The sequence below is a fragment of the Lactuca virosa genome, chromosome 2, assembly GCF_052849685.1.
Source record: "Lactuca virosa cultivar CGN04683 chromosome 2, Lactuca_virosa_CGN04683_v6, whole genome shotgun sequence".
NCBI lineage: Eukaryota > Viridiplantae > Streptophyta > Magnoliopsida > Asterales > Asteraceae > Lactuca > Lactuca virosa.
In genome coordinates this window covers 208335249-208356363 of record NC_136427.1, presented here as the reverse complement: position 1 = coordinate 208356363, position 21115 = coordinate 208335249, and the positions used below count along the sequence as shown (strand labels likewise).

At 35.6% G+C, this 21115-nt stretch overlaps 1 protein-coding gene across 1 annotated transcript in view; it reads left to right on the top strand.

Annotated features, from left to right (window-relative positions):
• Positions 1–5835: 5835 nt before the first annotated feature.
• Positions 5836–21115, top strand: part of LOC145158178 (uncharacterized) — a 40723-nt gene continuing 25443 nt past the window's right edge. The window contains exons 1-5 of the mRNA XM_079077111.1: positions 5836–5848; positions 6951–6992; positions 7294–7436; positions 7510–7675; positions 7787–9712. Coding sequence (XP_078933237.1) covers positions 5836–5848; positions 6951–6992; positions 7294–7436; positions 7510–7675; positions 7787–9712 — 2290 coding nt within the window. The remainder of the gene's footprint in view (positions 5849–6950; positions 6993–7293; positions 7437–7509; positions 7676–7786; positions 9713–21115) is intronic.

The window sequence follows — 21115 nt, the reverse complement described above, 5'->3', positions numbered from 1 at the left end:
AGTCCCCGGTTACCGGTTGAAAGACACCGATGGCAGGTACCGGTTGAAAGATACCGATGGCGATTACCGGTTGAAAGATACCGATGGCAGATACGGGTTGAAAGATACCGATGGCAGTTACCGATTGAAAGATACCGATGATATGATATTGTATGTGGTATGATGGGGGAACTCACTAAAGTTTGTGCTTACAGTTTTGGTTTTGGTTTCAGGTACCTCCTCGTCGAAGGGGAAGGATCTGACGGTGTAGCAGCGCATCACACACACACATGGTTTCCGCATTGGGTTTCTGGGATTGTACTCTGATTTTCATTACTTTTGATGTCATGGTTTGGGACACAACATTATGATTTTGTAATGTGTTGCGTTATTGACAATGTTTTGGTAAAACGTTTTATTAATTATTAATGCAAAAATGAAATTTTTGGTCTCGAAATTTGGGATGTTACAAATGGACAAGTCATTGACTAGATCAGAGTTCGACAGCGGCTTTAAGAGCTACGATTGCTAGTCGGGTTTTGGAGTCATACGTAATAATAGTTTTACACTTATCCAAGTGGGAAACTGTTGGATTAGATGTCTAAGTCCATAATTATTATTGGTATGTATTCGACCCGACTTGGCATGGTCCATTTGGGTCGCACTTCACCGGAACAATTTATATGGATAGTCTTTTGAGAATAGTATGTTTATGATTTATATTTATATATTATAAGTTCTAATATATTAATATGGAATCATATTATTTAATTAGTATTGATCAAGAATTAATTTGGTGATCAAAAGGAACCAATTAAATATGGACTCTTATATTTATATAGAGTGGGCTAATGCTTATTTGGAATGGGCTAGGCTTGCATGGAAAGTCCATGGATAGTCCATGGAGCTTTAGCCCATGGATCTTATGGAAATGAAAGGTCATGGGTATTAGGGTTTACATGAATGTAACCCTAATCCACCACACTATATAAAGGGGTCCTTGGCACATGAAATGGCACTAGTGTGTGAGTAATCAAGAGTGGGTCATTTCTAGTGTGCTTATTATTCTCTAAAGTTTCCAAGGTGTTTTGGTGATTTGTGATTCCGCTTAAGGCTTCCACACTATTCGGGCTAAGCTCTTAAAGTTCAAGACTTCAAGCTTCATCAAAAGGTATGTCATATAACTAGGCTTTTGTAGTATAGTTGCTTCATATTATGCTAGTTAGGATAAAACTTTGGAATATTGGATATTTGCATGTATAATAGAGAAAACAAAGATCCAAGGTTTATAGGGTTGCATGTACACCATAGGAGTGTTAGAATGCTCAGAACCCATCATACATATAGGATTTTTCAAGGTATAATGAGTAGTTATCTTAATTAAATTATGGGAATTGTTTGGTTGGGCTTGGGCCTTTGGGCCTTTCGAGTGGGCTGAGGAAAACGCGTACGTGGGGCGTACTTTGCCATGTACGCCCAACGTACTCGTGAGAAGGAACCGTGGAGGCCATGCACATACGCCCAGCGTGCCAGGAGTACGCCCAGCGTACGTGTGCAGCTTCTTAAACCCTAAGATTTAGGGTTTACTCCCTATATAAAGAACATAACCCCTGTTGGTTCAGCCTCCCTTCACCCTTAACCAGCCACCCCGAAAACCCTAGCTCATTTTGTTGGATTAGGTGTCTAAGTTCATAACTATTTCTGGAATGTACTTGACCCGGTTGGCATGCTCCATTTGGGTTGCATGGCATCATGACACTTGGATAGACTAAATGAGAGAAAGGACACTTATGGTTTATTAATATATTATAAGTTCTAATATATTAATAATATTATTTAATTAGTATTGATCAAGAATTAATTTGGTGATCAAAAGGAGACTAATTAAATATATGGGGTTGATTGTGTAAATCATCCATTCTTTTATAGTGGGCTAATGGTCCATGGTTTATTGAATTGGGCTAAAACCTATAGGATGCTCCATGGATAGTCCATGGAGGTTAAAACCCATGGATCATTGAGGAAATGAAAAGCCATGTCAATTAGGGTTTACATGTTGTAACCCTACTTGTGACACCACTATAAAAGGACCCCATGAGCTACCAAAATCGGCACTAAGTGTAGAACAAGAGGGCTAGCCGATTTTTAGTGTGTGTCTGTACTTCTCTTAAAGATATTCTGAGAGTTGTGGTGTTGTGTGAAACATTTGAGGCATCACATTTGGGGTGATAGGCTCACAAAGTTCTTAAGGAATCCAAGCAACAAGAAAAGGTATGTTCTCCTACTAGCTTTTATGTTTCAACTTCCCCATGCCATGCTAGTTAGGTTAAGAACCTTGGAAAATCAAATTTGCTTGTATCTTAGTAAAACATAGATCCAAGGTTTCTAGGGTTGCATGTACACCTTAGAAGTGTTAGAATGCTCAAAACTCTTCAGTGGTATCAGAGCCTAGGCTTGTTTGCTTGATACTTGATGCAAATTGTTAAAAAAACTCAAAACTCAAATCGAGTAGGTTCATGCATTGGACGAGTAGGAGGCCCAAAATGCAGTATTTTCGAGTTTTGCTGCTGGAAATGGACTAGAATCATTACCCTTAACTGTTTTGAACTTATAAAACATGTTTTTGATGTGGTAATGATTATGCTAATCCATTTACAATGGTAATTATCAAAATTTCAAGTTTTATATGTGTTTTTATGAATCTTGAAATTGTTGATATAAATGTTCATACACTTATGCTTTTCGAAGATCATAGGAATTATTTGCAAGTAGTTTGTTAGTTTAATTCTTGATCTTGATGTGTTTGAATGGAATCCATAATTTGTCCTCAAGTTATAGATTACCAAAAGTCTTTCTTTTAAAGTCCATTAAAAAACACATAAGTTACATAAAAAGAAGAGTCTTCATTTTAATAAACCATTAACTCATAAGTTATGAAGTTGAAAAGTTTTGAAAGTTACAAAACTTGCCCTCAAGTTTTGGAACATGTAAAGTCACTTTAAAAACTTTAGTTCCAACCCCTAGAATTTTAAAAGTTAAAATTCAACCCTTATATTTTATAATATTATAAGTTAATAATATACATATATATATATATATATATATATATATATATATATATATATATATATATATATATATATATATATATATATATATATAAGAACAAGTCGTCTTAACGTTAGTAGGGCTCATTCACGAAGTCGGTCTATAAGGGAGGTATAAGGTTGTTGCCTATAAAATGGCAGCTTAATGGGTGTCCACTCTCACCCACCGCTTCCTTGACTGGTGGAGGGTAGTTAGCCGAACGGGTAGGACAATGACTTTAATCCTCATTAAAAGTATAATGATAATAAAGTAACTAAATGTTTTGTAAATTCTCAATCTTAGTTACTTTAGGAAAATGTGATTTTGGTGCTAACCCATGAAATTACACTTTGCACCTTGCATTAAGTCGTTAGTGGAGTGTGTGTGTTTAACCGACACACTAACCTGGATTTAACAAGGTTGGCAAAGGGTGGCTTAAGGTTTATCATAGATCGGTGGAGCGCGTGTGGTTAACCGGCACATCGGTTAGGTGATAAACAATAAGAGTACCAAGTAATTTGCATGGTTATTCACACCTTATTCTGTGATCCTCGGTATCCCAGTCACAAAAATTGAACGGCACATTCGAGATTGAAACATGACATTGAAAAGTTCAATGAATCTCAAAAGCATCTAGGAGTTTCAAAACCAATTAAAACCTAATAATACATTTCGTTTTTCATGGTGGAAATTGGTGAATCGTCATTGTAACGTCATGATTTTTACTCAAATTTTTTTTTCATTTATTTTTAAAATCTTTTAACGGAAAATGCAACGGAAGACTATAAACATTATTTATTTCAAAAACATTTCAAACCACAACGTTACGTTCAATTCAAAACCAAAATATCAAAAATATTTAATTGTAGCGGAAGCATAAGTTTTAAAATTAAATAACGTGTCCAAGTGGCATCTTTATTCTAAGGATAAACTACCCAAAAGTGACCCCATCTCACCAAGCCAAACTCCTAAGCTACCTGTACCAATCGTAAAGGCACAAAACAAAGAAACAACTATCAGCAAATGCTTCGTGAGCCAATAGGAGTTTGTACACAACCAAAGGGAAAACATACCATCCCCTAACGGGTCAATCATTAAAATTATGATCATATAAACAAAATTCACATATCAATCATTAATCAATCATCTTTCGCATAAAATTCAATCATTCAATTTTGTATCATCCTTTCACATATCATTCATTAGTGTAACATCAATCGTATTTCATGCATAATCCTATCGTAATCGTACATCATCATATCAAAGGAATCTATCATAATCGTATAGGCATAGGTAGTCTCATAGTGATACCTAACCCCAAGGGAAAAACGCGTTCGCTACTTGTGTGTCTGGCCAGCCAAATGCTTTAGGTGGTTCACGAATTCCACCCGTCACACCGACCCCAAGACTCCACTTTCACTACTCCGACTATGCAATGTACAAGTACATCGCGATATCGTTCGGGATCGGTACAAACGGTGTCAATTCTACCGATACACCTCCCAATTCGCACGTGATGTTTGATCTGGCCTCGTTCGAATGGCCAACATCACTCCAGTCCGCAAACACCAAAGTGTACACGTACCATGTGTCGCACGGGCATCTAGAAAGACCGAGCAACTCGTAAATGGCTTAAGCTCTTTTCCTAGGAGGTATTTTTCAACCAACCAGGCTCGACGGTATCCGGATAGGGTTTCATGCTAAGTGCTAGGTACTACCCTTTGCCCTCTACGCATAACCCCGCATAATCGATCGTAAATCAAGTACAAGCATGCAATATTCATATTATCATAATCAAGATTCATAACATTTATACCAAGAAGATACTCAACAAGATCATAGTCACATAGCAAGCATTTCATTTAGCATATCATAGTTGCAATTAATTGTATCAAGTACCATATAGTCATATCAACCAAATTTACTAAGCATACAAATGTCACAGAAGGCAAAACAATGACATATCTCATATTGCATATACTGGCATAATCAACAATTAATAATATTCTAATTTGACTAATCGAGCCGTTTCTGGAAAGTAGTTTTCGATTATGTACAAGGTTTATAAAAAGTCTATCAACTCACCTTAATATTCGGTAGCTCAATTTCACTTCAACTTCAACGTGTATGCTCCGAAAATTGTCGAGAGACCTAAACATAAAATATATTGGCATTTAGACTGTGTCCTACAACTATGATTTTGAATTTAATCTAAATGCCCTTAATTTAATTACAATACTTGTATAATCTTTCTAAATGGTATAATCTTTCTAAATCGTTAAGTGAGCCTAAACATTCTCATATTTAAATTTAGTTCAGGCATTAATTCTTTAAACTAAAGTTTAATGATATAGAGATCATTATAATTAATAGTGTCAGGATCACATCTTGATAACCTAACCAATGAGGTAAACTAATATTTAAACTTCCTGACATATTATCCCATGGACTATGATGTATTTTTCTTTCTAAAGGTGGATGTACTATGCATATGATCACATACTATTTAGGCAGACATGCAACCAAAAGCTATTCTCATATATCGTCAAGTTACTCCACTATATAAATTTATGAATTCATAATTATGATATACAAAAGTTGAGGCTATAATATTAGTGAACTATCGTGTGCCATGAAATCTTGCATGCTTGTTAGATACGTCCAAAATTCAATCGCTTTCGGTTCCAGTGAAGTTTATGAGCTACATAAAACATTACGTGAAAGCAACACATGGCTGTTAAAGATCGCAGAAATTAAGGTTAGGTAACCATGGCATCAGAAAGTAAGTTTCACAATCACGGGTTACATTGATGCTTCCAAATTCAATCGATACTCGTCTAAGTCTTCAACCAGTGTATGAACTTTCAGGATTAAGAAAGGTAAGGGAATTGAAGGAGATTCACACATATCTCGTTCATATTAGAAGCAGCAAGTTTGTAGAAATTGCCAAGAATAGGGATGGAAAAGAAGAGATACATATAGTATTTTGCCAGCGAGATATATACAGGGCGGCCCATGGGCCTGGGCAAGCTGGGCGACCGCCCCGGGCCCCCAAATGCCATAGGGCCTCCATTTTATATGTCTTATATTAATTGTATAGCATTATCCCATTAGGTTTAAGCTTATTGGACTCTGATTATTGAAGCCCAGTACAACAATTGTCTCTTATCAGCGCCAACCAAAAAGAAAGCGGGAGGAATCGGGAACGACTGGGGCGTGCTGAGAGCGAGAGATGCCGACTTCCAAGGCGCAATTAATTTTCAACGATCGGCTATGGAAAATCGAAACGTTTTCTCCGGATTCTAAGTTAAGCAACGGTCTCAATAATCAGCTTCTTCTATTTCTTCTTCGATTTCAATTGAATCGATCTCTTATTTCTTCCCCAATTCTCCCTTTTCTAATTTCCGATTTGGCGATTTAGTACATCTTCTCCTTCGCTTCTCAGTATTCACGATTTCTACCGATCATTGGCCTTCTATTTTCGATTTTCAAGTTTAATTTTTTTTTCTGCAATAGTACTAGACCATTGAGAATCTGTGACAGACCTGACCACTGAGTCGTCACAGACGAAGAGTCGAAGACACGATCACAGAATTTTATCTATAAGTTCTAATTTCTAGCATTCAAATTTCTTATTTATTTGTGATTTTCTAATTTTTTATGAGTCTAATATTCATAATTTTATGCTATGTAGAATCTGAGGACTGAGAATCCAGGAATATAACCTTCAGATTGTGTGATTGTGAATCCTTTTAACTCAAAAACTCTGACTCTGTAAGTAGCCTTCTCGGTTTGTTTTAGAGATAATTTATTATTCAATTGCCTAATTTCAGTTGTTTAATGTTAATATTTTTAATCTGATTTCCTTTTTTTTTTAACTTCAGAATTTTCTGTAACAACATCAACAGCTTACCAATTGCTTAGAGGTTATTGAAAGGCTCACAGCATCAACAGTTTACCAATTACCATCAAAGCATCACTGGCAGTCAACAGTAGGTACAAAGAACAAGAATTCTAATCTTTTATTATTTGTTATCTGTGTGCTTGTTGTTTGTTTGCATGATTGCCTCTTATCACTCTATTTAATATGCATCCTAGAAAGTATATGTCTGGAAGTGAAAAACGAAAAAAAAACAAAAAATTGAACAAGATAATGAAACTCAAAAAGGGTCTATGCACAAGTTTTAAAAAAAAATAGTTCTGCTGATGTACAAGTAAATGAACAAGATAATCTCACACATGAAATTGATTTTAATGAGCAAGATAATGTCTTGAATGAAAATGTTTCTCAAGAAAAAGTTTCAAATGAAAATGTTGATTTTGATGATGAAAAGATTAATAATGAAGATGTTAATGTCAATAATGAAAATGTTAACATTTCAAATGAGAATGAGAATGAAAATGCCATGAATGATAACAATGAACAATTTATTCCATCTTTAGATATATATATATATATATGATCCTAGTAATTGGGGTAATCTTGATAATAACTTAAGAGATATTTTGATTGAAAAAGGGCCAATAAGAGAATCAAATTTTATGTATCCTAAAGATAATCTATCTAGATATTTTTCTTATGCTTCTTATACTAGAAAGTTAAGTAATGGTGAGACGAGTGATCGAAAATGGTTAATTTACTCAAAAAAAGTTGATAAAGTGTTTTGTTTTTGTTGTAAATTGTTTAAACCTAATAATTATGTTAATAAAATTTCTTTAGCAAATGATGGATTTAATGATTGGAAACATCTATTTGATAGACTTAAAGAACATGAAAATAGTTCCCAACATCTTTTTTGTATGGATTCTTGGGATGAACTAATAGCAAGATTTGATAAGAATAAAACAATTGATAAAGATTTACAAAATAAAGTTTTAACTGAAAAAGAACGTTGGAGGCAAGTTTTAAAAAGAATAATTGTTGTCATTAAATATTTGGCAAAATATAATTTGGCTTTTCGAGGTTGTAACGAAAAACGTTTTCAAGAATCTAATGGTAATTTTTTGGGAGCAATTCAAATGATGGCAGAATTTGATGTTATAATGCAAGAACATGTTAGACACATAGAAAATCATCAAACTCATCTTCATTATTTAGGACACAAAATTCAAAATGAAATCATTTCTATTTTAGCTAATAATGTTAGAAATTCTATAATTAATATTATAAAAGAATCAAAATATTTTTCTGTTATTCTTGATTGCACCCCCGATGTTAGCCATCAAGAACAAATGACTCTTGTTATTCGATATGTGAACATGTCTAATAATAAAATAAAAGTTGAAGAATTTTTCTTAGAATTTTTAAAGGTAGAAAATACATCGGGTGAAGGACTTTTTAATGAGTTATTAAATGCAATTAAATCTTATGGTCTTAATATTGATGATGTAAGAGGACAAGGTTATAATAATGGTTCTAACATGAAAGGAAAACATCAAGGTGTTCAAAAACGATTACTTGAAATTAATCCAAAAGCATTGTTGATGCCATGTGCTTGTCATAGTCTTAACCTCACGGTTAGTGATATGGCTCATTCTTGTGCCAAAGCGATTTCTTTTTTTGGAGTTTTGCAACGCATTTTTGTATTATTTTCAAGTTCAACCAAAAGATGGTCAATATTACTTGATAAAGTTCCTAACTTAACGGTAAAATCTTTATCTAATACACGTTGGGAGAGTAGAATAAAAAGTGTCAAAGCCATTAGGTTTCAAGCTCCTCATATAAGGGATGCCTTGATAGAATTAAGTTCATCATGTGATGATGCAAAGTCTAAAAGTAAAGCTGAAAGTTTAGTTAATGTTATTGAAAGTTATGATTTTTTACTTGGTATGGTAATTTGGTATGATATTTTATTTGCTATAAATAAAGTTAGTAAAAAAATGCAAACCAAAACTATGTGTATTGATGCCACAATTGATCTATTAAAAAATATGATAACATTTTTTAAAAATTATAGAAATGAAGGTTATGCCATTAGTATTGATAATGCTAAGGCCATTGCATCGGATATGGAAGTTGAACCTATATTCCCAAAAAAACACCAAATTACTAGAAAAAAACAATTTGATGAAATTAATTGTGAAGATGAATTACTATCACCCGAAGAATCATTTAGAATCGAGTATTTTATATATATTGTTGATGTGGCAATTGCATCATTAGAGAGTAGATTTGAGCAATTAACAAACTTTGAAAACATTTTTGGATTTTTATATGATTCAAAAAGGTTAAAGTCATTGGATGATATTAAACTTAAAAAAAGTTGTGCTGTTTTTGTAAATAAGTTTACTCATAATAACTTATGTGATGTGGATTTAAATGAATTTTTGACGGAACTTAAAGTATTACAAAAAACTTTGCCAAATGTTGTTATGTCATCGGTTGAAATTTTAGAGTTTGTCAAAGGTAAAGATTGTTATCCAAATGTTTGTATTGCATATAGAATCTTATTAACCATACCAGTTACTGTAGCATCATCAGAAAGAAATTTTTCAAAACTAAAATTATTAAAAAATTATTTGAGATCATCAATGTCACAAGAAATATTAAATGGTTTGGCTATGTTATGCATTGAAAAAGATTTGTTGGATAATATTGAACTTGATTCTATAATTGATGACTTTGCATCTAAAAAAGCTCGTAAATGTAAATTTCTTTAGCTTTTCTTTGATATGTTTATGTATTATGGTTTAGAGCATGTTTTGGCTTTTTTATTTTATTGTTTTGTATTAATAGTTGCTAGGTTGTTTGGCTTACGGGGCCTGTCCCGAAGTCTTTTTTTTTCCATAGGTGGGGAGTCCCCAACCTTCAATTGTATTATTTTTTTTAATTAATAAAATTTTCGGAGGTGCACCCTTTTTTTTTATAAAAAAAAAACATTATGAGGGCTCCAAATTTTTTTTTGACCCCGGGCCCAAATTGTCTAGGACCGGCCCTAGATATATATTCACAAATAAGTTGTGGATGAGCAGGAAAACATGAGGGGTTTGCATCCAAGAACTTACCAGTCGACGTGTTGCCGTCTTTGTCCCGATCAAAATCCAAGCGAGAGTGGATCTTCAATAAACTTAGCCGTAACCAGCTTTCTCTCTCGAACCTCTCGATCTCACTTTCTCTACGCAACTAACTTCCCGCTCTTCTGGTTTCCTTCTGCTTGTGTTTTCTCACGGTTCAGGTTAAATTATCTTTAGGGAAACGTATGTGGGAATAATTAAGGTGAATGGTCGGCATATGGGTCGTGTGTAACGGAAACGAGGGAAACGGAAAGGTACGGCGGTTTCCATAATAGCATGAACTGGATTAAAGATCAATTTACAGTTTTGGTCCCCGATAACTTCTCCAATTTTGTTAAAATCCCCATCTCTTATATTCATTTCAATTATAGTTTTAAAGATTAACAATTCAACCCCTAAACTTATATTCCATTAACTTATTATCTTAAATGAATTCTAAAATTAATTAAACACACTTAATGCATTTTGATTATTAGTTTTATCCTATAAGAAATTTTAAATCTCAATTAGTTACTATGGGATTTTATTCTTTTATACTGAATGTTACGTTGTTTATAAATTTAATTCACCAATTTAATTTCAATTTACAACTATAGTACTTGAACCTCAATACTTATTCGAGTAACAACCCCAATCATATCAAATAAGATTTTCCTTTTTTTTACAATCGTTTAATTAGATTAAATATAAAATAAAATAACCCACTTTTAATCATTTTGAATTATTAATAAATCTTAGATAATCATTCAAGATATTAATTAAATTTAATATGAATTAAATCTTTTAAATCATAAATAATATCTTTTTGTTCATGTTATTATATATTAAGCATACATTCCTACACGAAATAAACACACAACTTAATCCTATATATAACGGAAGACTAACATCGTTAACAAAGAGGTTTTTAGGTCGTTACAGTCATTCACCTACCTTCAAATATTTTATAGCTTGGATTACGACATCCCTCTTCCAAGTTATAAAGTATTGTGTTGGGTTCTAGCCTTAATATTACATTTGGGTGTTTTTATTAAGTATTTCATATCTAATCTAAACTTGTCCTTCTTCCTTTTCAAATGTCTTCCAACAATGTTGCTTTTGGCTCAAACCCTACCGGCTCCTTCTCTCTCATGAACCTTTGTGGGAGAGTCATCTTCGATGGATCCAACTTCAATGATTGGATCAGGAACATCAGGATGGTCATGCGCTATGAGGCCAAGGAATATGTCCTCGACAAGGAGCTTAAGGAACTTAATGAATCGTCTGCTACTCCAAAGGAGATCGCTGAATTCCAGGCACATGAGAGAGATGTCACTAAGGTGGCATGTAACATGTTGGCCACGATGACAGCTGAGCTCCAAAAGTCCTATGAGGACTTTTATCCTTTTGAGATGCACCAGGATTTGATGGACAGATATCATCAGAGTGCTCGTCAAGAGTGATATGAAATAATTGTTGGATTAGATGTCTAAGCCCATAACTATTATTGGTATGTATGTGGCCCGAGAGTAGCATGGTCCATTTGGGTTACATATCATCAGGACAATTTGTTAGGATGGACTTTTGAGAGAAGGTTATTTATGGTTTATTAATATATTATAAGTTATAATATATTAATATGAAATCATATGTTTTAATTAGTATCGATCAAGAATTAATTTGGAATTAATTTAGTGATCAAAAGAGACTAATTAAATCTATGGGGACTAATTATGATAATTAGTTATATTTATATGTGTTGGGCTTATGATCCATGTTGGACCAAGTTTATGTATGGATACATAAAGAGTTGGGTCACATGAACCATGGATCATAAAACCCATGAGTATGGATTATGGGTTATACCCATGACCCTTGGAATCCTACATATAAATAGGTTACTCCATAGCCAAAACCACCACTTCTTTTCTTAGAGAAATATGGAGGTGTTTTGGTGCATGGAATTCTCTCTCAAGAGCCACCTTTGTCCTAGGTGTGTTGTGATTCCATTTGAGGCATTTCATACTATTGGTGCTAAGCTCTTAAGGCCAAATACATCAAGACTTCAAGCCACATAAAAGGTATGTTTCCCTAACTAGTATATTATATGGTTTATGTCAAATACATGCTAGTTATAGGTTTAATGCCTTGGAAACCATTTGCATGTATAATAGAGAAAACATAGATCCAAGTTATTTAGGGTTGTATGTGCACCATAGGATGTTGTAGTATACTAAAACCCAACAATAATCTCCTCCATGATAACAACCCGAATGAAGGATGGTGAACCCATCACGGGCCACATGAAGAAAATGCAAAGATTCATGGACCGTTTGCTGAAATTGAATGTGAACTTCCCCGAGGAGTTGGAAATTGACATCATTTTGCACTCTTTACCTTCTTGTTCTGATCAATTCCGGATGACATATCACATGAACAAGGAGGAAGTTACACTCAGCAAACTTAAAGGACTTTTGAAGACCGCCGAAAGTGGTCTCAATGGTAAATCGGTTGTTACTACTCCTACTCGTAACTCCGCCCCTGTTCTGGCCACCAGGCAAGGCTAAGGGAAGAAGAGGAAGACCCCTTCGAAGGGTACCAAGGGAAAGTCCCTTGATGGCTCCTCTTCAAGTAGAACCAAAGGTGGTTCTGTCACTCCTTCTGCTAACCTTAAAGAGGCTGAATGATTCTATTGCCATGAAAAGGCGCACTGGAAGCGAAACTGCCCAAAGTACCTCCAAGATGTTAAGGATGGGAAAGTGAAACCCAACCATGCAGATATTTACACTAAATTGTTTAATAACTCACCCCATTCTAATTTTTGGGCCCTTGATACCGGTTGTGGTATTCACATATGTTCTGACTTGCAGGGACTAAGAAGAAGTGAGAATGTGGAGCATGGGAAGATAAACTTGATCATGGGGAATAGGAAAGCTTCACCTGTCACCAAGATTGGAGTTTATTCTTTGTTGCTAAGTAGCGGGTTAGTGTTAGATTTGAATAAGTGTTGTTACTCATCTGAAATGGCGAGAAATATTATTTCCTTTCATGGTTTGTACAAACAAGGGTTTACCTTTTCGTTTGATAATGAATGTGGTGGTATTAATGCTTTCTTTAATAATGTTCTTTATTTTAAAGCATTACCTTGTGATGGTGTATATGAAATTGTGTCGGTTGTTGATAACCTAGGAAATAATGTGTTGTGTATTGACTCTTCCACTAGCTTGGATAAAGCATCACTATGGCATTGTCGTCTTGGACATGTGAACAACAAACGCATAGGCCAACTCCAAAAGGATGGAGTCTTGGAGTCATTTGAATTAAAGTCGGATGATAGTTGTGAATCTTGTTTACTTGGGAAAATAACAAAGTCACCCTTCACTGGTACTTGTGCTAGGGGTGAGGGTTTGTTGGATCTTATACATACTGATGTGTGTGGACCCTTCAGAACCGCCACAAGGGATGCTAACCACTTCTATGTGACTTCTACTGATGATTATAGTAGATATTGATATGTCTACTTAATCAAGCATAAGTCAGAAACCTTTGAAAAGTTCAAGGAGTTTAAAAATGAAGTGGAGAATCAGTTGGGCAGGAACATTAAGATGCTTCGATCCGATCGAGGTGGTGAGTATCTTAGTACAGAGTTCGATGACTATCTTAAGGAATGTGGGATTGTCTCACAATTGACACCTCCCAGAACACCACATCTTAATGGTGTGGCTGAGAGGCATAATCGAACCTTTTTAGACATGGTTCGTTCCATGATGAGTCGAGCTTCGCTACCAATCTCATTTTGGGGGTATGCCTTAGAGACTACCGCCTATATTCTTAATGTAGTCCTTACCAAAAAGGTTGCCAAAACACCTCACGAGATGTGGACCGGAAAAGTTCCCAATCTGGACCACATCAAGATTTGGGGTTGCGAGGCTTTCGTGAGGCGCAAGACTCACGATAAGCCCGAACCTCAAAGTGAGAGGTGTATTTTCATTGGCTACCCACTGAAATCCTTTGGGTACCTCTTCTATAGACCCAGTGATAATGTGGTCTTTGTAGCAAGGAGAGGAGTCTTTCGCGAGAGAGAGTTCATAAACCAAGGAAACAGTGGGAGGAAAATTGACCTTGAAGAAATTCGAGAGTCAAGTGGTGAAGGAACCTCAAACCCTAGCAATCAAACTGAGGAGGAAACTCTTGTTGATCCGACAGACGAGTCTGTACCTCTGAGGCGTTCCACGAGAGTTAGGAATGCACCTGAGCATTACTATGGTTTCTATATTACTACGGAAGGTGATACACTTATCAGTGATAGCACACTGGTAAGTCTGGATGAACCTAATAGCTACACGGAAGCCATGGCAGACCCTGAGGCTGCTAAATGGAAAGAGGCTATGGACAGCGAGATACAGTCCATGTATGACAATCAAGTTTGGAACTTGGTTGACAATGTACCAGGTCGTAAGACAGTCGGGTGCAAATGGATCTGCAAGAAGAAGACCGACATGGATGGTAATGTACACACTTATAAGGCACGACTGGTGGCAAAGGGCTTTTCTCAAACTCCGGGAGTTGATTATGATGAGACCTTTTCACCAGTAGCAAAGATTAAGTCTATTAGGGTTATGTTAGCCATTGTTGCATTTCATGATTATGAAATATGGAAAATGGATGTTAAAACCGCTTTCCTTAATGGAAGGTTGGCTGAGGATGTTTACATGAGTTAGCCAGAGGGTTTTGTCAGTACAGAGTACCCTAATAGAGTGTGTAAGCTTGAGAAATCCATCTATGGATTGACACAAGCACCTCGCAGATGGAATCTTTGTTTCGATGAGAAAGTCAAAGAGTTTGGCTTTTCGAGGAGCGAAGATGAATCTTGTGTATATTTCAAGCCTAGTGGGAGTATAGTTAGCTTTTTGGTACTGTATGTGGATGAAATACTACTCATAGGAAATGACATCCCAACTCTGCAGGAGGTTAAGTCCTGTCTTAGGAAGTGTTTCGCTATGAAGGACCTTGGAGAAGCTGCCTATATCCTAGGGATAAGAATTTTGAGAGACATGAGTAAGAGACTAATTGCACTTAGTCAGAGTACCTACTTGGATAAGGTACTGAATAGATTCAGTATGCAGAATTCCAAGAAAGGAGAGTTACCGATCCAGAGTAACGCCAGATTGAGTAAGACTCAGAGCCCGTGATATGGGCATATTTAGTTATAAAATTCATGCATTATCTTAATACTTTATGTTGTTTTTGTCTCATTTAATGAACAAAAGGTGCTTATATAGTTTAGAATTTCATTTTTCAACAACAATGACATGCCCGGGTGGAAAAGGAAGCGGAACTAGCGATCAGAAGCTTGGATCTTGGATTTTGAAGAAAGAAGGATGCTGCTGGATAGCTTGACCCCTCGTCGGTGTTTTGGCCATATCTCATGAACCGTAGCTCCGATTGACAAGATTCAAAATGTTCTGAAAACTAGACACAATTTCGGACAACTTTCATGTTTTGAGAAAATGCTGATTCCAAACGGACACGACAAGTTGGGCCTCAACTCGACGAGTCACGTCAAACTTTCGCGATTCTGGAGTCGCTGACTTGCCTTTCACGGGTTTTAAGTGACGGACTCGCCGAGTAGGTCACTGGACTCGACGAGTCACCTCTGTTTTGTGAAAATCTATATAAAGGGCATTCCTGCCCGATACCCTGGCATATAGATGAACCCTTGGAGGCCAATTGTCGACTAAAGGTGCTGCTAGAGCGTGAGAAGCAAAGGAATCAACCCTACATTCAATTTTAAGGAGAATCAAGGAAAAATCAAGTTTACTCTTTACCTAATCTCTTGTTTGAACTATGTTTTTACTAATTGATTTCCTTTTTGAGCTTGTTTCTGCTGTAATCATGAGCTAAAACTCATACCTTCTGTTTAGGATAGATGATTTTGTGACTATGGATTGATTTTGTGGTTGGATTAATTTAATTTGGTGAACTTGTTTTATTAAGCTTGTTAAAAAACCTTATGCATTAACCATAACTATTTTCTGTTAATAGCTAAGTAATTAAGCTGCATGAACATCTCTTAATTGCTTATCTCATATGATTTATGTGAACACATTGCTATATGCCTAGGAATAGTGAAGATGAAACTAGGATTAACTAGAGAATGGGTAAATTAATGTGTGAGCTTGTGTGATACACCATCAACAAGAGGTTAATTGAATCACCAATTTAATTAGCTAATTACAAGTCTTATTTAACCCGAATAACTAAACTAGGGAATTTATTAGTTTAATCACTTGATCACTGCTTGAATTGATTTGTTTTCTAAGGATTAGTAATAGCGAACGTGAACCTAATCACACTAATCGGTAGCCAATGCCAATTAATCCATTGCACTTGTCATAAAATCAACCATAGGAATAAATGATTCGAACCTAAACAGAAGTCTCCTTAATTATTGAATTTAGTTGATTTTTATTTGCTTAGCTCTTAGTTTCTTAGTTTAAGTTTTAGTTAATTGTTTAAGTTTCTAGTCTTGCAAAACTAGAGAAACCCCCCTTTCTATTACTTGTTTTATTTAGATAATATTAGCATTTATTTTAATTGTTTACCGTTCCCTGTGTTCGATACCCTACTTACCTGAACTAAACTGCTAATCGATAGGTACACTGCCTTTCGTGTGTTTGTCTTTATGTTTAAGTTAGTAGGATTAAAACTAGTTGGTTTTACAGACATCAAGTTTGTGGCGCCGTTGCCGGTGAACAGTTCTAAATAGTTAATTTTATTTGCTAATTGTTATCATATATTTTTATTTTTTTATATAGTTTAATTTTTATTTATTATGTATTTTCCAAATCTCGATGCTTTTGATGCTTTTCTTGAGGAAGTAGTACAGGAAATTGAGCAAGAAGATGAGGAATGTGGATCGGATGAAGATTTGAAGAAATTTGATAGATGGTTAGATAACATCTTGTCTAACGATCAAGAACAATTTGAGTCACAAGAGCTAAAGTTACAAGATGAAGAATTTAATCCAGAAAGAGATTTGGAGGAGCTGGAAAGGTTGCTAGCAGAGAGGTCGGATGAAGAACAAAAACAAGCTGAATTGCAGGAACCAACCCGTGGTTTGACCATTACCACGACATGGTCCCCTGTTCTTCCGGTTTGTGTTTTGAAGCATGGGGTGACGATTCCAACTTTGGAGAAAGTTCTAAATCACGATCCATTTATGATTAGTATCCAACCGGTTCCAACCCTTGTCAATATTCTTGGGTTTTATGAATTCAAGCTCGTTTGGCCAATTTTTGAAGCAAAGAGTCGAATTTTACAAATTGGTCCAAAGAAAATATTTAATGCAATGGATGGATGGGCATCGAATTTATTAGAAGTTTATTAAGTTGGGAGTCCAGCTAAAGACTCGCACAAAAAGAAGCGCTTGCGGGAGGCAACCCGTCATTAGAGTTTGCTTTTCTTTTTCTTTCTAAACTTCTAGTATTTAGGGATAATATAGGATTTTTATTTTGATGTTTTTTTATTACGTGGTATTTGTTTTTGATCTTTTCAGAATATAGGGTGAGGGATAGAATGAACGAATAAAGCATGAGGAAATAAAGTGAGGGGTCGAGTCGTAGACGAGAAGATTAGAAGATTTGAGTGATTTTATAAGTCCGATGGTTTTAATGGTTAAAAAGGAGTTTCGTCACTGAAGAATATAAGGAGGTGTATTACCTTAATACCCTCTTTGACCTCAAAAACAGACCTAAAGCAGAAAGAAGAATTTGCACGATCAGAGCCGAAAACTCGTCGAGTGCACCCTTATAACTCGACGAGTTCCAGCGAAAATCATGATTTCTGCCCATATGACGATTCAACTCGGCGAGTCTCCACATAAAACTCGACGAGTTGCTCATTCTTTTATCTTTGAGTCGACGATTTGATTCAATTCAAGGCGGAAATTGGCTATATTTTTGAAGACCATTTCTAGGCGATTCCAAGATGCTTTTTCCTATATATTTAGAGCTGTCAACCACACGAGATTTTGACACCCAAGGCATGGATGAGCTGTTCCCATGCCAAAGTCATCTGAAGATGGAGCTCAAAAGAAGAAAGATCACCCTCGCAACTACTATCCCAGGGGAGTTTGTTCCAATTCCCTCTTTATTTTTATGTTTTCTTATTCATGCATAATCTGCAATGGGGACATCGCATAAATTAAGTGTGGGGTAGGGGGTTGATTATATGAGTTACATTATAATCCTTAGGGGGTTGATTATATTAGTTACATTATAATCCTAATTTAGGTATAATTTTGAAATTTTTGCATAAATTGCTAGACTTAATTTAGAAAATTTTGGTAAAAACAATTAGGATTCCATGCTAGTGTTATGTTTGATGATTGCATGAAGACCCAAATGTTTAGTTGAGCCAATATACGTTCTAGTGCATTTGTGGCCCCCTTTATTCTAGTGAAATCATGGGACAAAAACACAACCTCTCTTAGTTTGAGGGATGCAATATGTTTAGCATCGTGTACTAGAAATGTATGCAGGAAGACAAATACTTTAACCAATAAAGATTGAAGTCAAGCGCCCTTGCTTAAGCATGTAGGTTTTGAGTGAAAAAAAGTGAGGTACATGTTATAAAAAAAGAAAGTGAGAAATTACAATAAAAAGTTGTTAGAATTTTTGGAGCATTCAAAGCCAAGTATGAAGATCAAAGATCAAAAATTCTGAAGAAATTCAAAAATTGAAGATACCAAAAATCAAACAAAGAAGGTGGTGAATTCAAAGAAATCAAAGATCAAATTATCAAGGAAGTGAAGAATTCCAAAGAGCTCCATAGTGGTATCAAAAAAATTATAATTTTCTAGATTATGTATGCTTGGGTTGCTTAACCAAAAATACTTTGAGGTTAAGAAGTTTTCTGCGGATGGATTCGGAGGGATGCATAAAATGAGCGTTGTTCAAAAGAAGTGGGTGAGTGTTTATGAGGATTGTGAGTATTTAGAATTAGGGGGGGAGGGGTCCTTAGGAAAATTTTTAGACACAAATGCATGCGTTGCGGTCTTGGCATAATGGTTGGGTTTGATTGGAATTATTTTAAGTAATCCTAGTATGTTAAAATTCAGTTTTGCTTGGGGGCAAGCAAAAGTCAAGTGTGGGGTATTTTGATATGGACATATTTAGTTATAAAATTCATGCATTATCTTAATACTTTATGTTGTTTTTGTCTCATTAAATGAACAAAAGGTGCTTAATTAGTTTAGAATTTCATTTTTCAGCAACAATGACATGCTCGGGTGGAAAAGGAAGTGGAACTAGCGATCGGAAGCTTGGATCTTGGATTTTGAAGAAAGAAGGATGTTGTTGGACAGCTTGACCCCTCGTCAGTGTTTTGGCCATATCTCATGAACCGTAACTCCGATTGACGAGATTCAAAATGTTCTGAAAACTAAACACAATTTCGGACGACTTTTGTGTTTTGAGAAAATGCTGATTCCAAACGGACTCGACGAGTTGGGCCTCAACGCGACGAGTCACGTCGAACTTTCACGATTCTGGAGTCGCTGACTTGCCGTTCACGGGTTTTAAGTGACGGACTCGCCGAGTAGGTCACTGGACTCAACGAGTCACCTCTGTTTTGTGAAAATCTATATAAAGGGCATTCCTACCCGATACCCTGGCATATAGATGAACCCTTGGAGGCCAATTGTCGACTAAAGGTGCTGCTAGAGCGTGGGAAGCAAAGGAATCAACCCTACATTCAATTTTAAGGAGAATCAAGGAAAAATCAAGTTTACTCTTTACCTAATCTCTTGTTTGAACTATGTTTTTACCAATTGATTTCGTTTTTGAGCTTGTTTCTGCTGTAATCATGAGCTAAAACTCATACCTTCTATTTAGGATAGATGATTTTGTGACTATGGATTGATTTTGTGGTTGGATTAATTTAATTTGGTGAACTTGTTCTATTAAGCTTGTTAAAAAACCTTATGCATTAACCATAACTATTTTCTGTTAATAACTAAGTAATTAAGCTGCATGAACATCTCTTAATTGCTTATCTCATATGATTTATGTGAACACATTGCTATATGCCTAGGAATAGTGAAGATGAAACTAGGATTAACTAGAGAATGGGTAAATTAATGTGTGAGCTTGTGTGATACACCATCAACAAGAGGTTAATTGAATCACCAATTTAATTAGCTAATTACAAGTCTTATTTAACCCGAATAATTAAACTAGGGAATTTATTAGTTTAATCACTTGATCACTGCTTGAATTGATTTGTTTTCTAAGGATTAGTAATAGCGAACGTGAACCTAATCACACTAATCGGTAGCCAATGCCAATTAATCCATTGCACTTGTCATAAAATCAACCATAGGAATAAATGATTCGAACCTAAACAGAAGTCTCCTTAATTATTGAATTTAGTTGATTTTTATTTGCTTAGCTCTTAGTTTCTTAGTTTAAGTTTTAGTTAATTGTTTAAGTTTCTAGTCTTGCAAAACTAGAGAAAACCCCCTTTCTATTACTTGTTTTATTTAGATAATATTAGCATTTATTTTAATTGTTTACCATTCCCTGTGTTCGATACCCTACTTACCTGAACTAAACTGATAATCGATACGTACACTGCCTTTCGTGTGTTTGTCTTTATGTTTAAGTTAGTAGGATTAAAACTAGTTGGTTTTACACACATCAGCCCGAGTACAGAGTCTGAGATAGATGAGATGATTCGAGTACAGTATGCTTCCGCTGTAGGCTCGATCATGTATGCTATGACTTGTACTCGTCCTGATGTGGCCTTTGCGTTGAGCATGGTCAGCAGATATCAGGGGAACCCTGGCAAGGCTCACTGGATTGCGGTAAAGAACATTCTCAAGTACCTGCAGAGGACCAAGGACTGGGTCCTTACCCTCGGTGGGAGTGATGACTTGAGAGTAGTAGGGTATAGTGATGCTAGCTTCCAGACTGATAGGGATAATTTCCGCTCTCAGTCAGTCTGGGTCTTTACCTTAAACGGGGGAGCAATTACTTGGTGTTGCTATCTTCTG